Below are 21,036 nucleotides of genomic sequence, written 5' to 3'. Positions count from 1 at the left end.
TCGTAAGTTAGGAACAATTCCCATTTTCCGCCAAAAATCAGCTCCAAGAATGAGCAAATGGGTAAGCGATGGTACTACTAAAATATCTACCAGAACTGTGCGATCACAAACCTGAATAGGCACCGATACATAACCTAACACATGACACTGGGTGCCATTAGTGACAGTACAATGATTTCCCGAATATTTATTTATTTATTTTATTTATTTATTTATTAACGGTACATGACCTTTCAGTTAAGAAAAAAAAATTCAAATCAATCCATCAAAACACAAAAGAGAATTGACGTAGAGTAAATTCAAGTATACATACATATAAATATATACATCAAAACAGAAAGAAGACAATAGAGCAACAACTCAAATGTATCCAAAATATCACAGTCTTATCAGGTACTTCAAATCTCTTCTCAACCTCGAAATGGAATCATGAAATATATCAACTCCTAAGGAGTCCACGACATTAGCGTTTCTCATCATCCTCGAAACCGGAGAATTTAAACAATAATTAGTCCTCGACTGTGCGAGTCGAAACAAATCAAACCTTCGGATGGGTCTAGGAGGAACATACAGACTGAATTGCGATAACAAGTCAGGGGAGTACAAAATACCTTGAAAGAGCTTAGCAATTAATATCACATTCGCATGAAACCTCCTCGTTCTCAAAGAGGACAGTCCAAGACGGTCGCGCATTCGACTAGCTGAGAAAGTATAGACCGAGAAAGTACCCATTCTAACAGCAGCACACCTGACAAACCTGTTCTGAACCCTCTCCAGCAAAGAAACATCGATCGATAAGTATGGAGACCACACGACAGAAGAGAACTCCAACATAGGTCTAACTAAAGATATATAAAGATGTTGCAGAGTCTCGACGTTGAATTCCCTAGCATTTCTAATAACGAATCCCAAAGTCCTGAGAGATGACGCAGAAATGGCCTGAATATGTGCCCTAAAAGACAATGTGCTATCATATGAAACACCCAGATCCTTGAAAACAAACACTCTATCTATATTTTTACCACCTATACAATAATCGACCATGATGGGGCGCTCCAGGCGGGATATTGTCATGAACTTACATTTATCGACGTTGATGGCCAGACAATTGGCAGCACACCAATCCTCAACTGCCTTTAAGTCCGATCTCAATCTCTCAACGTCGGATAACTATTTTACTGAAAAGAAAAGCTTCAAATCATCCGCAAAGAGCAAGAACTTAACAAATCGGATGATAAGACTTAGGTCATTGATAAAAATAAAAAATAACAATGGGCCTAGGAGACTACCCTGGGGGACTCCCGAAGTTACCGGTATCGAAAATGATAATGTTCCGCCTACTTTAACGGTTTGGTATCTGCCTGAGAGATAAGACATCAACCACCGACATAAGTTATCATGGAGACCAAACATCCTAAGCTTTCTACCAAGAATTTTATGGGACACACTATCGAACGCCTTCGCTAGATCAGTGTAAACAACTTCGACCTGTCCATGATCCTCCAAAGCCTCAAGAACAAACTGAGTGAAAACCAGAAGATTTGTCTCAACGCTTCTACCCCGGAAAAAACCATGCTGTTCAGGAATAATTCTATCATATATTCTCGATTTTATTTGCTCATGAATTATTGATTCAAATAACTTAGGGATCTCGCTGAGTATCGTTATTGGTCTATAATTGGAAACATCCTCCTTGGATCCCGATTTAAAAATAGGCTTGATAAATCCAGTCTTCCAAATATCCGGAAAAACGCCATCATTTAAGGACTTATTGAACAATATTTGAAGTGGGAGAGCAATGAATTCCTTCTACTTCTTTAAAAACAAAACCGGAATGTTATCAGGTCCGGGACCCTTGTTTACGTCAAGAGATTCGATACCGCGCAACACCTGTTCAACATCGTGTTATCCTTATCACGAAATGCATCAGTGGCGTCGCAGGAGATGATGTCGTTATGCTGTTTATAAGTAGATTGGAAAAATCTTGCGAAAGCATCAACTATCTCGCTCTCATTACGACATTCGTCGCCCTCGTACAACATAACATTGGGTAAACAATTATCCCTTTTTCTGGCATTCACAAAATTCCAGAATTTTTTAGGATCTCTTTTAATAGATATTTCGGTTTCCCTGATGAAACTGCTATAACATTCATTAGTCATCATTGCACACTGTGACCTGAGGCTACTAAATTGAAGATAATCATCCCAGGCATTAGATATTTTATAAATTTTGTGAGCAATTTTTTTTTCTGAAAACAAGATCTTTCAGTTCCCTCGAAAACCATTTGGGAAAATATGACTTCAGAGGTAAAATAAGCCTCTTCAAGATTTCCCAACCCGGGCCGCCTACTATCGTAGAGGATGCTCCAGAATCTAGTAAACCTAAAAACTTTATATCATAAATCGATACCTCCAAATATGGTCTCTCATCACTCCCAGCACTTTCCAGTATATAATCTAATATAAGGGACGTCTTATCCGAGTCAGAAGCCGCTAGTCGACCATCTAGTGCTCCGGCCTGGCGTTTCCCCGAAACTTTGAACGATCCCTTGAACAGGAAGGACATGTGAGAACAGTATAGTCAGGCTTATTACAACGATAACATCTCTTTCTTTTAGGAGCTTTGCAAACATTCGCCCTGTGACCTATTTGTCCGCAATTATAACATTTGAGCTGTGATTCCACAGAGTCCACATATGATCTAGAAAGGTTATTCGAAAATGAAGTAAACGGTTCGCTATATTCCGCTTCTACCGCTGTTAAATCTGGCTCTAACAAATGAGAAACCCTACGTGAGGGAGGGGGCTTGAACGACTCTACAGACGCTTTACACGATTTCAGTTTTCTACCATACTTAAGTAATTCATCTATAGAATTTATATCCATTAAACCCAACTGGGTCTGGTAAAAGGGTGCTATGTTACTTAATAATACTTTTAGACGCAATTGCTCCGAAAGAGGAACTGTCAGGCGATTGAACAAATTTGTCATGACAGCTACATACATTCCTATAGTCTCATCAGGAGATTGAGTGCGGTTTTTGATCTCGTCAAACAACTTGTCATTATAATCAACTGGTTGAAATTCCTCACGCAATAATTTCACCAAAGCAGACCAGCCTTTGACACGACTTCTCGAAGCACGATACCAAACTAAAACTTTACCCGAAAACAAGTCTATAGCAGAGTTGAACAATTCTTCATGAGTCACATTTCTCACTATCCTCAAATCCTCAACACGTTTCAAAAAAGCACTAAGAGAATATGAGCCTCTCTCTCCAGTGAACTTCAAATTCCACTGAGAAACTGGAATCTTTTTGATTTTCCCTGTACTGACGACATTTGAAGAATGTGAAAGGTTATGTGGAAGAGCATCGACATCTGATTCAGTATCGGATGAAGACACCTCCGAATTACTACTTGAAAGTGAAACTTGAGCGATTCCCAGACCTAAACTATGTTCTGATATCAAGAGTGAACGGTTATACTGTTTAACTTTCTTGACTTAACTTTTGATTCATCATTTGAGGCTAGTTTCATATTATTCAGTCTTTCGAGAGCAAAATTTATCTTTTTTTCTTAATTGAATCATCATTTCCATTGAAAGAATCCAGCAAAGTGTCAATATCTGATACCGTTGACTCTAAAGCTATCTTATCTGTTTCGAAGGAATAGGGATATTCTGGATATTTTACTGAAACATCGGATTTTCGTTCCAACCTGAAAAGATTTCGTAATGTCTGTCTCATTAATTTGACCGTCTCGACATCTGTTAACCCCTTAAAGCAAGCAAATACTGTAGCCGAAAGACGATTTATCTCCAATTTGGGTGGAGCCATGATAAATAAAACGTATATCTATGTGAATTTATATGACAAAAACAAGTTGAGCAAAAAAAAAAAAGAAATGTGTATGGACTTAGATCTGATCGCAGATGAGTTCGAACAATATCAGCAAAAAAAAATAAAACGTATAAATCGAGAGAAAGAAAACGAGTAATAATATAAAAGTACCTTAAGAGAAATCCCAAATTCCTAACTCTAACATTTGATTAATCCAAATAATCAATATTTACACCTCCACGATATCATATAAATACAATGTTCAGATATTGTTTAAAGAGCAACATTCAATTATTTAAGCAACAGAAAAAAATTTCCTTCATGAAAATTCAATACACCTTTGTGAAAATCTAATTTCTCAATATAACAAGAAAATTTGAAAAAGAGGGCCCCACGTTGGGCGCCAAATTTTGTTACGTAAAAAAAAAAAATTACTTAATTAATTTTGGATCGATGTAACTTATCCAACCCAATTTTCGTTGAGGTGTATAACACGATGATCCTCTGCTTTAATTATGGCCAATCAATAATAAAATAGCAGGATTTGGAATTAGGAGTACAAAAGAAAAAACCCTAAAATATAATACAAAAACAATAATTAGAATATTCCTTCTGGAGAATGATATTTGTCTTACCCTTGTTGGTGAGTGGGGTTGACGTAAAGGTAACGGGAAATTTATATCAAAAATCCTCGATTAACGAGTTCAGCAAAAAAAATGACGATGCCTTATTATGAAATTTCCCTTTAAGGTGAGAGTTTCCAATCCCCGAAGGAAATATCCAATGATATAATATCTATCCTCGCCTTATAGCTACCATAAGAATGACATTTCTTTTAATCGTTGCCCCAGAAGGAAAATCCGTACAAAGGGAACAATAACATACCAAATGGTAAAAAATAACTGATTTTTTCGAACTCGGGCTGCGTGCGAGTTAAGCGAATATACGCTAGATAAAAATAATTCACACATACACTACTCATCAATAAATTGAAAGGGGAAAAGGAGCGTAACAAGTTACTCGGCAAGTAATACCCCATTGAAGACTCGATTATTTGTATTCATTTTTATGAACGTAATAAATAATTATTCTTGACAGTAGTACGGAACAGTCCAAGTCGTTTTCAAGGTACTGAAATTGTATATTGGAGCAGAGGAAGCGATTGGCTAAAATTCATTCATGAAGATAGATTGTCCTCCTAAGAAACCCATGTCTCTCGGCTTGCATATATTTATTACTGGGCGCTATCCATTTTGATTATATTTCAGTGGTAACAATAATAGCATTTTGTCAAAATAAGCACTTTCAATAAACTCAAAAATGTCTCAATTTTGTACATTTTTTTCACCCTAAATTGCACGATACAACAATACTCTCAATCAACCTGATGCAACTAATAAACTCGGAAGTAGTGAGTCATTCATTCTCCAGCCATATGTTTGTAAAATGATAATTGTTTTACAATTGTATTTTGTAATTGAATTGATATTTTTGGAGTAACAAATAATTTAGTTTTCCAGTAATATTGTGTATGTTCACCTTTTGAGAAAGAGGAGAGATAAAAACGTTTGGAATGCATGTGGCATGTGTAGTTGTGAAGGTCATTTTTCATTTCGATTGCGATTAAAGCGTTATTGTTCTTGAATGATTATTTCGTTTCCAATAAGATTAACTATATAGATCGAAAAATATAAGAATATCGAATTATTAAGATTGTAAATTTAAAATTCATAATATAGAAAAGCTTACTGATGCTCTTGTAGTAAGAAACGATAATTTTTCTTATGATCTTTTATTAGGGTTAGACGTTATTAAGGATTTCAAACTAATTCAAGATGACAAATTAAATATTTTACAGAAAAATCCCGAGAATGATAAGATAGAACAGGTAGCAAATCAACAATACAATGATTCAATTTCTCATTTAACAAAAAAAAATATATAACTCTAGAAAATCCCAAAAATACATTAAGTAATGATTGTAAAGATTTAGAATTTAAGATGAATTTCAGTCAATGTATAGATAAAATAGAGGAAGATTTTAAACATTCAAATGAAAATAAGAAAGAACAGATTTTAGAGATGATTAAAATGCAAGATAAAGCATTCGCTGAACATACGTTCGATGTGGGTTTAGTTAAAGATTACGAAGCGCATATTAAGTTGTCCAAAACTAAGTTTATTTCAAAAAAGCTGAAAATTTATAGGCAGGTTAATCAGTTGCTGGCTAATGATTTAATAGAAAAATCTTCTTCTCCTTATGCGGCTCCGGTTACTTCAGCTTATAAGAAAAATGATAATGAACGGACTCGCTTTGTAATTGATTTTCGAGATTTAAATTCAATTTTGATACCAGAGTCCCAACCATTTCCTAGAATACGGGATAATATAGTAAAAGCAGGTAATTGTAAGTTTTATTCAGTTTTAGATATCAGTTCGGCATTTTGGACGATCGCTATTCGTGAGAAGGATTCGTTATAAGACCGCTTTCGTAACACAGTCTGGACATTTTCAATGGAAGAGGTTACCCTCTGGGTTGAAAGTGTCGCCGGCAATATTTCAACGGATATTATCGAGTATATCGCGTCGCCATGGATTGACGGATTGTTGCTTAAATTATATTTATGATATACTTATTTTTCCGAAAACTTTCAAAGAACATTTGGATCATTTGGAAAAATTACTGAGAGCAATAGAAAAGGAAGACTTCAAACTAAATTTGAGTAAATATCACTTTGTGCAACCATTTGTTAAATATTTAGGTCATAGCATAAGCTATAATTCAGTTCGACCTTGCAACGATAACAAAATCGATTCGGGAGTTCCCACAACCCAAGAATAAAAAGAACATAAGACATTTTTTGGGTAAAATAAATTTTTACTATAAATATATTCGTGATCATACCAGCCAGTTGGAATCATTTCACAATTTGTCAAGGAAAGGAGTGAGCTTTAAGTGGGATGAGCGATATCAATATACTTTTGAATTTATGGAAGATTATTTGTGTAAAAGTCCGGTCCTGGGAATCTTTGATCAAAATAGAGATACTTATATTTTTACGGATGCCAGTGCCTTTGGTATGCGGGCGGTTCTCAAGCAGAAACAAGATTCTGGCGAATTGAAACCGATAGCTTACTTTTCGAAAAGGTTCAATCCGTCACAAGCTAAGAAGAAGGCCATATATTTGGAGTGTTTGGCTATAAGGGAGGCGATTAAATTTTGGCAATATTGGTTGATAGGTATCTCTTTCAAGGTTATAACGGACCACAAACCGTTAGAAAATTTGAGGGTTAAAGCCAGGACAGATGAGGAGCTGGGCGATTTGATATATTATCTCTCTCAATATAACTTTACGATTGAATATTCACCAGGAGAAGCAAATCAAGCAGCTGATGCTTCATCGCGCAATCCAGTGTTGGAATCCGTTGATAATTCGGATGATATACTTCAAACGGTTAATTTAGTGACAGTTGAAGATATCAAGTCAGATCAAAAGAGCATGAGTTTGAAAAAAAATATAGCACACTCAAGAAGAAGAATGGCCATATATACAAAAAATTGCGAAATAAAGAAAGACTATTTATATCACAAGCGTTTGCACTTATTAATATTAAAGAAATTCATTTACAGTATGGTCATATTGGACCGACACATATTTCATTGGCCTCATTTTGGCCTTTTTACTATTGTTACAACTCAGATAGTCTAATAAAGGACCTCTGTAGAAGTTGTGAAATATGTAGGAAAAATAAAACACGGAAATGTCAAACTTTGGGTTTGTTATCTCAGTTAGGTTCAGCTAGGGAACCTTACGAAATAATGTCTCTAGATACAATAGGTGGTTTCTTCGCTTATGGATCCTCGAAAAAGTATTTACATTTATTAGTGGATCACGTCACCAGCTTCGCTTTTACGTATAGTTCGAAGGGGCAACGAAGTAGAGATATAATTAAATTAATACAGCCAATTGCAGAAGATAATCAGATTAGGATTTTGCTGGTGGATCGATATCCGGCCGTTAATTCTAAAGTTTTCAAAAATTTCTTAAAAAAGTATAACATCATTTTGGTGTTGACTGCTGTGGATTGTACATCATCAGATGGATTGAATGAACGTTCAAACCAAACTTTAGTTAATAGAATACGGACAGAATACGGTGTAAGATAAATGAACTTCCAGGTCGTTCATGCTCAGCGATTGCTTCAGAATGCTCTGAAGAGTATAATGATACTACTCATAGTCAGCAGAAATTGAGTCGGTATCGTGGCAATATATTGCCATTATTTAATTCTTACAAATTGCTACAGTTTCGAGGAACGATTGTCCTCTTCTTCAGGCTAAAAAAAAACAAAACAATGAACATACAGACTTCATCGAGTGCGAAGGGAGGAGGCAACCTACCAACATATAATGAAATTAAGAAAAATAACGACATCAGCGGTATAACGAGAACAGATAGGGCATGACTCTACTCTAACCTAAAAAAACGGTGCAGAAGTCATATGTGCTATGGACGGCCACAGAAAATCCTATCAACAATAGTCACAGAATAAACTACAACTAAAGATTACAAAATACAGTTTCGTGAACAAGCCAATGGATGTTATCTCACTCAACAGCGTAGAGATCACAAACAAACAGTCACAGGATAAAAAAGAGAAACATATATTACACTGAGAAAAAAAAAGCATTGTGGCAATTAAAAAATTTAATAAATATAGCCTCAAGTAGCCAAGTTAATAGAACCAACTAAATAATTGTCATTGATCCGAAATAATTGAGACAATTAATTTTTTTAGTTGTATCAATTCAATTTTTTTTAATTATATGTATCATTCCATTACTTTGTTACAATTAATTTAGTTTAGTTGAATTTATCAAAACAGTTTGATTATGAGAACTTTTCTTAGTCTTGCATCAATCAATTCATTCAGTCAACACAATAAAATCCCTTATTTGCATCGAAGAACTCATTCAATTATCACAATAGAACCCAGTATTACCCCAATGCAATTTGTTGCGTTTTTTTCCCTTGCACCAAATAATTCATTGAATTATCGAAATAAAATTTTTTATTTGCACTGAACAACTCAATTAATTATTACTATAAAACCCAGTATTACCCCAATGCAATTCGTTGTGTTTGTGATAGAGTAAACAAAAAAATAAATTTATCAAAAATTTATTTATTTTTATATATATATATATATATATATAAAATGTTCATAAAACTTAAAACATCCTCCAAAAAATAACCTATAATATAATATACATATAGTAATATATGCTGTTTTCAACAAAAAAAATACATATGGTATAATAATGACTAGCTGTCTTAAACATAACATAATATTTGGTGTGAGAATGTATATAATTTGAAAGGTGAAAGTTTCGCAAACATACAGCAAAGGTGAAATTGATTAAACTTAAACCATCCTCCAAAAAACAACCTATAATATAACATAGATATAATATATGCTGTTTTCAACAACAACAAAAATACATATATGTATATGGTATATAATAATGACTAGCTGATGTCTTGAACATAACATAATATTTGGTAAAAGAATGTGTATAATTTGAAAGGTGAAAGTTTCGCAAACATGGAGCAAAGGTGAAATTGATTGAAATTATTCCACTTAAACTATCCTCCAAAAAAATAACCTATAATATAACATAATAACAATGATATATGCTGTTTTCAACAACAACAAAATACATATATATAGTATATAATAATGACTAGCTGTCTTAAGCATAACATAATATTTGGTATAAGAATGTATATAATTTGAAAGGTGAAATTTTCGCAAACATGGAGCAAAGGTGAAATTAATTGTAATTATTCCAAAATAATGTGACATATGAAATACCATTAATTTCGGAATGGTTGAGGTGAGAAACAAATTTAAGTGTTTCTAGCTTTACGACACTAATTTCTCTTGATATGGATATTCTGTAGGCATAAAAATGAGCGTTGAACTCTATAACATCAATTTTTTTGTTGACAAAGCATACATCCTTGTGCTCATTAACGAGAATAGCTTCAATTAGAGCTAATTCAGGAAACTTATTTTTTTTTCCAGTTAGAATAAGATCACCTACTCTATAAATTTTATTCGTTATTCTAATACTTTTTACTAATGTTACATTTTTTTTGAATTCATCAAAGAAAACTACATTTTTAAGAGCATTCAAATAAGCCTTATCAAAATTGCTAGTGTTGATATCATAAATGAATTTTCCTTTGTACTCAAATCCTTTACTCAATCCTTTCTTGCATAAAAATCTATTACAAAGTCGAAGCTGTTGCTTTACCGCTAAAGTATGTGTAATATTCACACGTGACGACACAATATTAGCATTAGCTTTAAACTCTCTATGTTTTGATCTATAAGTTGATAAATGTATTAGAGGTCCCTCATTTCGAAGGATGGTTGGATAATGTGTAACAATGTGATGTTTTGGCTTTAATTTCAAATTGAAAAGTTCCATGTAAAGTTCATGATGTTTTTTTATGAGCTGAGCTAAAAAAACTGGATCTGTTTGTTTGGTACAATCAGAAAGAACAATATCCAATATTTGTCTCAAAAGGAAATATAATTCCCAACAAGCATTACCAGGAAGAATTAGATCACCAAACATTACTCCAAAATACAAAATAAAAGTTTTCATTTCCGAATGTGACATTCTGATTTTTTTAGATGTCAAATTATTGCGAGTTATGAGTGGTGGCTTATTAGAATTATCCTTACCATAAGAAAAATGTTTGATACGATCATTCATAACATCAAAATCGAGTATTTTATCAGTAATGATTAACTTATATACATAATATCTCAATAATATCGAAAAGTCCTATGCCTTCAAAAATATCATGTGCTATATCAACACAAAAATTTTTAGTCACATGAAATGAAGAAATGGAATTGAAAATACAAGATTCCTTGATGCCTGTTTGAGAAACATTCCCTGTCAAATCCATGTTATAGTTTTCTACAGTTCGTATTTTGCTAAAATCCTCTTCAAGCAATATTTCCGATTCTTGTCGTGAACACTTACAAAACCTACAGAAATAATTGGCACGAAAACTTTCTACAAAGCCAGACAAAGTATTGAGAGCCAAATTATCTCCAATAATTAACGCAAGTTCAATGAAAACTCTTTTATTTGTGTTTCCTATTTGAATTTCAAACCCTTCTTTCGACAATTTTTGTAACTCTGATATTAATCTAGAAAAAATTTTGTCTGTTCCAAATTCCTTCAAATCGGAAGTATGGAAGAGCTGACACAAAAATATGTTTTCGAGATGGCTCTTGAAGAAGACTGGAATGCAAGGTATGGAATAATAAATACAACCCAACTTGTGAATACCACTATGGGATCCTAAGGGGTTTCCAGTCTCATAGTCATCATAGTATAGAAATAAAGGCAGCACTAATTCATTTTTTTCATGCAAATCTAGTTTCTCCCTCCAATATTTGGTTTGAACAATATTTTGTATATCAGCATCATTCAGTAAAGATTGTAAGTATTGCGTAACGACATGAAGAACGTCAGGAATTTGAAAAAATTTTTTTAAAACTTTAGAGATCGGTATGAACTGACTTGTGTTATTTTTACGAGTAATTTGATCATGAAATGTTTCTAAACGTTCTCCAACAATGATTTCCTCTGGAATAACAAAGTATCCTGATGCTTCCAGAGTCTTGAACCTGAGATGTTCTGAATCTAAATTTTCAAAAATATTATCCAACACATGGAAGAAGCTTGAAATTTCTTGTTTCAGATCAAATTTTGCCAAATAATTCTTGAAAATTGATAAAGGTTCCAAAAGCATTTCTTTCATAAGTCTGATGATAGTTTGAACATGTTTTCTGTTTAATGATTTGTCTGCATAAAGATTAGCAATGAAGAGTAGCACATTACGATCAATGGAATCCTTGAACAAATCAAAATGATATTCATTATGTGAATTGTTAGAGATATTTTCATCAGTTGGTGGAATAGTTTCGTTCTGTTCAATCTGTTGGGGATTGATATTTTCATTAATGCACTGAGTTTCATTTTTAACCAGATTCGAATCTGCAAGGTTTACTATATGTTTACTATTGACATGTTGTCTGAATGATTTGAGAGAAGAGAATATTCTGAAACAATCAATTTCACCACACCTTATCTGGCTATAATCATGACATCGATGCTCTAATTTCAAGTGGAGCATCAAAACCTTCAAACTACTGAGAGATATTCTGCAGAAACCACAAGTCAACATTTAGCAAATTAAGTCAAACTTTCACCTTTCAATTATATAACCTGATTTTTGAGATCAATTAAAACAGTCTTATTCAAAAAAAAAAAGCAGTATCTATGTTCACAACTAGCACTTACATTAAATGATGTTTAATATCAGATAAGACACTAGATGTGCTTGAGTTTTTCTCCTTACAAGGAGTATCAAACACCAACTCCTGCACCAAGTTCCAAACGCTCTTTCCTTCTGGAGGATATTCAAGATTTAATGTCTGGTATAGTTTATAAAGAAGCTCTATGCAACGAGTACAATTCTGAACATCAATTTTGTATTTTTTGCCATAACAATGGATGAAGAATGTAATCTCCTCCAACACAACAACAGCATAAGCAAAGGGCTGTAAGGGAAGGTCACCCTTATCTAAAAACAATTTCCTTCTTTTAATCCGCTCCTCTAATTCTTCATCATCCTGAAAAACAAAAAAGCAAAGAAAACTGTAGCAGTCATGTCCAATATTCAAGCATAATGATATACAAGTATGAAGAAGTTTATATAGGTACCTTCACAACACAAAAAATGCTATCTTGCACCTCTGTTCTGGATGGCCTCCAGTGGAAGTTTTTTCCCTTAATATTAGATGGGGAAAACAAATAGGCCAGATGACTGAACGCTTGTGTCTGTGGATCTGTGAATATTGAAATACAAGTTGATTGTTTCATAAAATAGAATGATAAAATACAAGTCAATTTTAGGTAAAAAAAAAATCAATATCTGTATAGGAAAAAGTTAAACAAACCTAGTTCATGGGAGTTGAATTCCTTAGCTACCGCTATTCTTCTAATTTCTAACTCCCTTAAAATTGCTGGAAAAACCTTAGGCCACTGAGAATAAATGATATCCACTCTTCCTGGGTTATCCCTATTGAAATCAGTTTCGAGCTAAAAATAAGACAACTTGATTAATCTCAATATGAATGTAATATGTAATTGAAAATAAAATAATCGAATCAATTTCAAGATGAAAATAAGAGAATTTCTGTAATCAAAATATGAAAGTAAAATTTTATTGGTAATAAAATAAAATGCTCACCAAATTTAGAAAATAATCCTTATCTGAACATTTAATATCGTTGAACAGGGTTTGAATTTCACACTCAGAATAAATGGATTTTCTTATGTCAAATGTGGCTTCCCAATTTATCAACAAGTCATGGTAAGGTTCAGAATGCGTTTTCAGGAATACCAAGCACTGTTGTTCTTCAACTGTGAATGATTCAGACTCCACTTCTGGAGTTGATATTTTTTCTTTGTTTATCAACCTCAGTTGAGCTTTTATGTTGAGGTACCTATACCACAATTTTCCTCGGGCTGGTTGTTTCCTTAGACTGTCCCTTTTGGAACTGTATGGTATATAATATGTGTTTTTATCTTCTCCCACAAACAGTTCTTGTATAGACTCTGCAATTTCAATCAGCTTCTCGGTTTTCAATCTGTAAACAAAATTGAAACGTTAGCACAGAACACGAGAATATTATTTTTTAATACTAACTCCACTCTTTGCTTCGATCGAAGACATTCGTTAATTAACTCGTCTATTATCAAATTCACTAATTTCTGTCTAGAGTCATTGGTCAGTTTCTGTTTTTTCGCCAATAATATTCTACCTTCAGTAGAACTGCGCAATAAATCTTCCAAAGACTAGAAAGGAAAAAGAGAAAAAATGGTTTTGAAATATGAAATTTCTGACAGCTTTATAAAATCCAAGGTTTCAATAATCATGTTTGTTTAAGTAGAGTAATTAAACAATATATACCATGTAATTGATGAATAATGAGGAGCTCGGTCGCTTGGTTTTCGATTCTCTCATTATAGGTGTTAAATTAGGACAGGCGTTTTCATTAGATTGCTCCTCACTATTTAAAATAGCATCTAATTCTGGAATGAAACATCTGGAGTCATTGGATACATCACTTGAATAGTACGGAGTACCCAAGTCAGATATTGTGACTGTACGAGCAGTGGATGTTGAGTTTGAGGCTGTTTCTAATGACTGAAGAAATATTAGGATTTAGAAAATATTCCAGAATGCTGAAGATCATTATATACTCACATCAATTATAATATCTGATTTTAAAGCGTCTTCGATAACTTTTTTGTTCTTATATTGTTCATATTTTGAACGAAAAATGAGGAAACTTCCTTTTTTCGGAATAAGTTCCTTCATAGTTTGCTCATCGAGCAAATCGAAGGCAGTATCATCAATACCTTCATCTGTAAAAAAATCACTTTTGAAGAACTTCGATTACCACTCACTAATCAGAAGAAAATCCAATCATATAAAAGAAATAAAGAATCTTGAACTTCTACAAATAAAAAACCAAGTATATAGCTAATTAATGAAATATATCCCTTATCGTGAGATTTGATACAACACCGGAAAATATTTTGGACAAAAACCGCCAAAAACCATACCCATATGATACCCATGCACCTGTTAAAATAGATATACAGTGAACTTACCTTCAAATAATTGGATGAGGTATTCCAATCCCCAAGATTTCAAAATACTTTTGAATTTTTCACTCATTACCACTCACAGTTTGTCTATACACTTGCTTTTATATTTACACGTACCAAAGATAAACCTCTTTGCGTACCGCGTGCGTATCTGATTAAAATCTAGATTATTCTGGCGGGACTGGCGGGAGTATCAAGTGGACCGTTGCGTGCGAACAGGGGGGATGGTCTAATGAAACCGTTTATTTGGAGGAAATTTTTCGTTTCATTATTGTAACCATTGGTTTCATAGTACGAAAAGTAATACGTATTGTAGGAATGAACCTATTCGTTCTGAGTAAATGACCAAGTATATTTTTCAGGTTCTAATTACCACAACGAAACAGATGATTAGGCACTACTGCGTAAAGTTTTTTGCAATAATTAACTGATGGAAAAAAAATGGATGTCTTGACCGAACTATTCAAAATTTTAGGTTCAATGAAACATCTAATCGAACAGAAAAAACAATTTAATGGTCACAATGCGAAGCCTCTAAATAACAGACTTCAATTGAAATATTTTTTCTCAGTGTAGACACCACTGTTATGTTCGTCAACAACTATCCATTCTAAATTTTAATTTTATTGATGGGATGGCAATATGTATTACTTAAATTGTCTATGTCACTTCTAAAATTAACAGAATTATCAAACTTTTTTATACAAACCATCTCAGATATCATCCTCTTTCTATAGTCTCTTTCTCTATCTAAAATGCAAACGTTCTCTCAAAATCAAAATTATGACCTGTGGCAAGATGGTGTTCTACCAAGGCAGTTTTATTGTTGGATAGGTTCCTTATTGAACTTTTATGATTGGACAATCTTTAGGTGTTGTTTTGTGGTGCCTATGTAGCAGCCATCACAATTGTTACAATTTATTTTATATACCAAATTTGATTCTAGTGCTTTCGGCGTCTTAGACTTAAGTTTCGAAAAACAAATATTTCCCAAAGTATTCTTGGAATATGTGACAAACTTAAAATTATCTAGGTTTAAAATTGACATCAATCTGCTAGATAGACCAGGAATTAGTGGTATCTTCACATAATGAAAGTTGTCTCTAGTTTCATTAGGTTGATTTATATTGTCATTGATGCATTTGTTGACTAATCTTCTGGGGAAATTATTCTTAACTGATTCTGATCTGCTGTCAACACTCTCAAATTGTCTCTTCTAAAAACGGGATCACTTAATCTTGCAACCCTCCTAACTCTCTCTTTTATCACATTTGGTGCAAAGGATGTAGAGAATGAAAATTTATAGTCCGGTTTGTACTTGTGGGCTTTTTATATAAGTTAGTCCTAATTTGACCATCATTGGGATCTCTTATGAGTAGTACGTCCAGAAATGGTAAGGAGAATGAGTCTTCATCCTCGAGTTCACAAGTGAACTTCAAATGTGGGTCAATAGCATTGAAAACATCAAGAACACGGTTGATTGAACTCTTCATTATCACGGCAAAAACATCGTCCACATACGAGCACAAGATTAAAAGGTCTATACCAGATATTCTTACCACCTCACACAGAACATAATCCATCACCATATCTGCATATTTGGGTGAGCTGGGCGATCCCATTGAGCATCCTGAAACCTGTTCGTAGAATTGGTCCAAGAACATCACACAGCCACTACGGAAACTGACTTCACCAGTTCCAAAAAGTTATTGAGGTCCAACTGAGTAAAAGGCTGTATATTATCCCAGTTATCCAAGATAAGTTGCTCAACAAGAGGCTGTTTTATGTTCGTAAACAGACTTTCCGCATCAAACGAGACAAGACAATAGTCTTGTGGTACTGATATGTCTTTCAGTTTTTCTATAAGTTCTGCTGAATTTCTAATATCGTATGAAAAAGTTGGAGTCAACTGGTTGAGGATCTTTAGTTGTAGTTTATTCTGTGACTATTGTTGATAGGATTTTCTGTGGCCGTCATAGTACATATGACTTCTGCACCGTTTTTTAGGTTAGAGTAGAGTCATGCCCTATCTGTTCTCGTTATACCGCTGATGTCGTTATTTTTCTTAATTTCATTATATGTAGGTTGGTTGGCTCCTCCCTTTCGCACTCGATGAATTCTGTATGTTCATTGTTTTTTTTTTTAGCCTGAAGAAGAGGACAATCGTTCCTCGAAACTGTAGCAATTTGTAAGAATTGAATAATAAATATATTGCCACGATACCGACTCAATTTCTGCTGATTCTTGTTTTTTGGCAACTAAAGGTATTTCATTGACTACTCATAGTGTAACAAATTTCTCTCCAAGATATTCACTGAGGCGTGTTCAATCACATATAATTCTATTGCCTCTATGTACTAAATCTGATTTAGCTATACCTAGATAGAGAATTAGCGTATCAAAATTCTAAAAGAAGTCATAATAGGAATGAGTAGCGGATTGATAAGAACAGGAAAAGTGTAGAACTTAATATCGGTGATGAGGTGTATGAAGAATTAGGAAATAGAGGTAAATTAGATATATTACATTATGTCTAATGTAATATATACAGTAGATTTAGGTCGTAGAAATAAGTCAGAGTATGTACATATCAATAAATTAGCTCCTTACTCCCGACCCTGAAGGGGGGGAGATGTAAAATGATAATTGTTTTGCAATTATGTTTTGTGATTGAATTGATATTTTTTGGAGTAACAAATAATTTGGTTTTCCAGTAATATTCCGTATGTTCACCTTTTGAGGAAGAGGGGAGATAAAAAATGCAGATAAAATAACTTCCACGTCTTTTCAAGTTATAAATTTTTATTGACAATGAATGTCACTTCAACTTCAAACTCAAATAAATAGCGATCTAAATACCACATTCTAACACTCCCCCTGGATCGTTGATCCCCATATTTTTCAAATGGTTTTTCATCAAAATCAAAGGTATAGTCTTCGTCAATAGATCAGCGACGTTTGACTTAGATTCAGTAGACTTCAGATGAAATATTTTATTTTCTATCAGGTCTCTTACGTAGAACATCCTCAGATCTATATGTTTGGATTTCTCCGAAGTTGCCAGTTTTATTGCTCCTTGATTATCAATATTCATGTGACATCTTCAAAATATTCAGTTTGAGAAATTTCCTCAACCAACTTCTGCAAAAACACAAACTCTTTGGCTGGCTTCATTTAGTGCAACAAATTCTGACTCTACGGTGCTTAATGCTACTTAATGCTGCTTTCGACTGGTCCAGCTCACAGCTCCTCCTGCTAATATGAAAACATATCCACTATATGATTTCCTGTCCACTTCGTTCGCACACAGTCTGCATCACAAAAAACTTCAATTTTCTTTCCAGTCTTACAATACTCTAATCCATAATGCATTGTTCCCTTTAAATATCTAAGAATATGTTTCATTCCTTTCCAATGTTGGACATTTGATTTGTGATTTAATTGACTCATAAATGTCGCTGCGAATGCTAGATCTGGCCTATTTGAGATGGACAGATATAAGATGCTTCCAATGATTCTTTGAAACATGGCCTTTTCATAATCATCTAACATATCTTCGTCATTTTCACACGATTTATTCTTTTCTCCAATTGGTGAAGGAGTAGATACCTTTCTACATTCTAACATGTTCATTTCCTTCAGTATTTCAAAAACGTACATTGTTTGGTCCAGTCTGATATTATCCCCTCGTTTAGATACTCTCATGAATAAAACATGCTTGACTTCACCAAGATCTTTTACTGCAAACCGTTCATTGAATTTCTTCTTCACACATTCTACTTCTGCACTGGTCCCAAATAATATTCAGTAATAGCTAGTGGCCAAGAGGACTCATTAGAGCTCTTCATCCCTCTAATGAGGGATTCTTTAATAATTTTATTTGATGACAAATGCCCACATTAACATTTAAATATCTGGAGAATATAAGGGAGAATATAAGGGGTACTTCATATGAATAGCCTTGATAAAGACCAGAAATAAAGGTTGAAACGTCGGCAACACATAAAGGATTTTATTTCCCCAGTCCTCTTGGCCACTAGCTATTACTGAATATTTCGAGAAGTTAGGACACGAATAGTGTTGAATGATTCCCAAATAATAATATATCATCGACGTACGTAGTAATAATTATATTGTTATTTTTATGTTGATAATGAACAGACGTATCAGCGATAGACCTTACAAAATTTTGGTTTCTGATGAAAAAATCCACATTCCACGTTCCACATCAGTCCTGACTGATGAAGCCCATATAAACTCTTTTTCAGCTTGCAAACTAATTTATCATGTTTGATTTCTTCCTTTGAAGGTAAATCGACAAATTTTCAATTCAGGCTATAGAAAACTACTTCATTGCCTTTCGGCATCTCCATATAAACTTCTTCATTCAGGTCGGCTAAGAGATAAGCTGCTGTAATATCGATATGGTGAATTGTCCAATCTCTATTTGCTGCTATTGCAAACAACGTTCTCATCGTCTTTTTCTGTACCACTGGAGAATAGGTTTGATCAAAATCTTTGCCTGGCATCTGAGCTACCAGTCTGGCACGATACCTTTCAATTTCTTCATTCTCATTATATTTTGTCCTGAATACCCATTTTGTTCGGATGATCTTCCTACTTCCTTGGTTCTTCACGATACTCCAAGTGTTCTTGTTAATAAGATTTTCAAATTCATCCACCATAGCTTTCTTCCAGAATTCTCTCTTTTCCCCATTCAACGCTCTACTTACATTCGTTGGATCTATTTCTCTTTTCTCTCTATTTGCCATTTGACAACTTATGCCTACTATGTCTTTGTCCACATTCGTCTGATAATAATAATAATAATAAGGGCTCTTGACGATCTTGAAGATTCACAAGGTGGATGCCAATATTGTCAAGTTCCTGAAAACCGCCATGTCAACCTGGCGTACTAGTCTCAAATGAAAGCAGCAGATTGCTCCATTACAACAGGATCTATTTCGATAAGACGCAGAATTTTCCAAGGAGATTCGCTGAGTCCTCTGTGGTTCTGCAGGGCCCTGAATCCCTTGTCTCATAGATTTAATTCTACGAACTACGGATTTTCCATCAAGAGCGGCAGTAGAACTATGATGAAACTGAATCATCTCCTTTACATGGACGATTGGAAACTCTTCGCATCTACTAAAAAACAAATGCAACAGATGCTGAAAATGGTGGAAGAATTCTCGGAAGACATCAAAATGAAGTTTGGATTGGAAAAATGTCGACTGCTGAACATAACGAGAGGGAAAATAGAAGATGGTTCGTTCAATCTCAAGGATGGCGCAGAAGTTCAAGCATTAAAGGAAAGAGACACATACAGTCCCTGGCCAGTTTTTTAGACGTACTGAGGATTTTTTTTTATATTTACTGGTATTACCCGAGGAAAAAGCAGAATATTTGAATTTCATTTGCACAGAATGTCAGTTTTATCTACGACTCTCATTAAATTGTTCTATTTGGCATTTATTTTTGATGTTGTAGTATTAGTACTCAAGTGTGAATCAGTACTATGTCTTGCATTCTGCAGGTTCGACGTTATGTCGATAATCCACATATGAAATCATTATACTCGCATGCAGCAAACCGAACAATTTTGCATTGATAGTATGAAGCTCTCATAGCTACACAGGGTGGCTCAGCAAAATATTAGAATTTCATGTTTAATCATCAATAAATCAATATTTTTTATTGAATGTGATATATTCAGGTCGATTCTGTTTGGAAATAGTAATATGGTTATAGAAAAGATATTGCTATCACAGCAAAGTTTGAAAAAGTGGTATTTTAATCATTGATTTTGAGCAATATGATCTGTCAATTCCTAGAAGATCTTGTTATTTCAGTTTGCTATATCAGCAACATCATTTAAGTACTTGCTATTTCATAACAAAGTTGAAAATGGCAGTGAATCTCTTGTTTTTCCATTTCTTTCAAGCGTTAGAAATTTAGGAAGTAGGCAAGTAATTATAAACATGCTTCGTTTTAGTAACTTTTTGGAAACCTTCACTTGAACTTTTCATTTATAGCGAAAATATTCGACATATTAGTGACACCAGTAATTCATTTGAATTGCCTGATGAAAAGTTTCTGGAACTGTTTCGCTTGAATAAGGAAAGAAGAGTTGAATGGATTGGTTGAGGAACCCACTAGTAAAAATACAGTTCCTTTTTACCTACAAGTGGGTGAAAATCCATAGAGAATTTCTAGGAGATTGATTATCAAATCAATTCCATCTGATGGAACACAGTTCAACCGAAAACTCACAATCCAAATACCGCAAAAAACATTAAAGCAGAGAGTATCAATTGATGATACTCTTTGATTAAACATAACTTATTCTTCTTTTCAATAGAACAATTATAGAATTACGTGCTCTTTTCTATGAAATGAGAATCTTACCCTTCAAAACA

At 33.8% G+C, this 21,036-nt stretch overlaps 1 protein-coding gene and 1 long non-coding RNA gene across 2 annotated transcripts; one reads left to right on the top strand and one right to left on the bottom strand.

The window, feature by feature from the left end:
- Positions 1–9,093: 9,093 nt before the first annotated feature.
- LOC123314455 lies at positions 9,094–14,744 on the bottom strand. Its single transcript, XM_044899760.1, has 9 exons — positions 14,621–14,744; positions 14,211–14,371; positions 13,914–14,150; positions 13,650–13,798; positions 13,191–13,590; positions 12,898–13,039; positions 12,662–12,786; positions 12,239–12,570; positions 9,094–9,294 (listed from the first exon to the last, which is right to left on the bottom strand). The coding sequence occupies exons 1-9, from the start codon at positions 14,685–14,687 to the stop codon at positions 9,180–9,182; spliced, it is 1,728 nt and encodes a 575-aa protein (XP_044755695.1). The 5' UTR covers positions 14,688–14,744; the 3' UTR covers positions 9,094–9,179.
- A 77-nt stretch (positions 14,745–14,821) lies between these two features.
- On the top strand, positions 14,822–15,050 carry LOC123314456. The gene is made up of 2 exons (XR_006537819.1): positions 14,822–14,917; positions 14,980–15,050. It is a non-coding gene; the product is annotated as an uncharacterized LOC123314456 (long non-coding RNA).
- Positions 15,051–21,036: the final 5,986 nt, after the last annotated feature.

This window comes from Coccinella septempunctata, chromosome 5 (genome assembly GCF_907165205.1).
Source record: "Coccinella septempunctata chromosome 5, icCocSept1.1, whole genome shotgun sequence".
NCBI lineage: Eukaryota > Metazoa > Arthropoda > Insecta > Coleoptera > Coccinellidae > Coccinella > Coccinella septempunctata.
The sequence above is the reverse complement of the archived record's forward strand: the minus strand, read 5'-3'. Positions and strand labels throughout refer to the sequence as shown.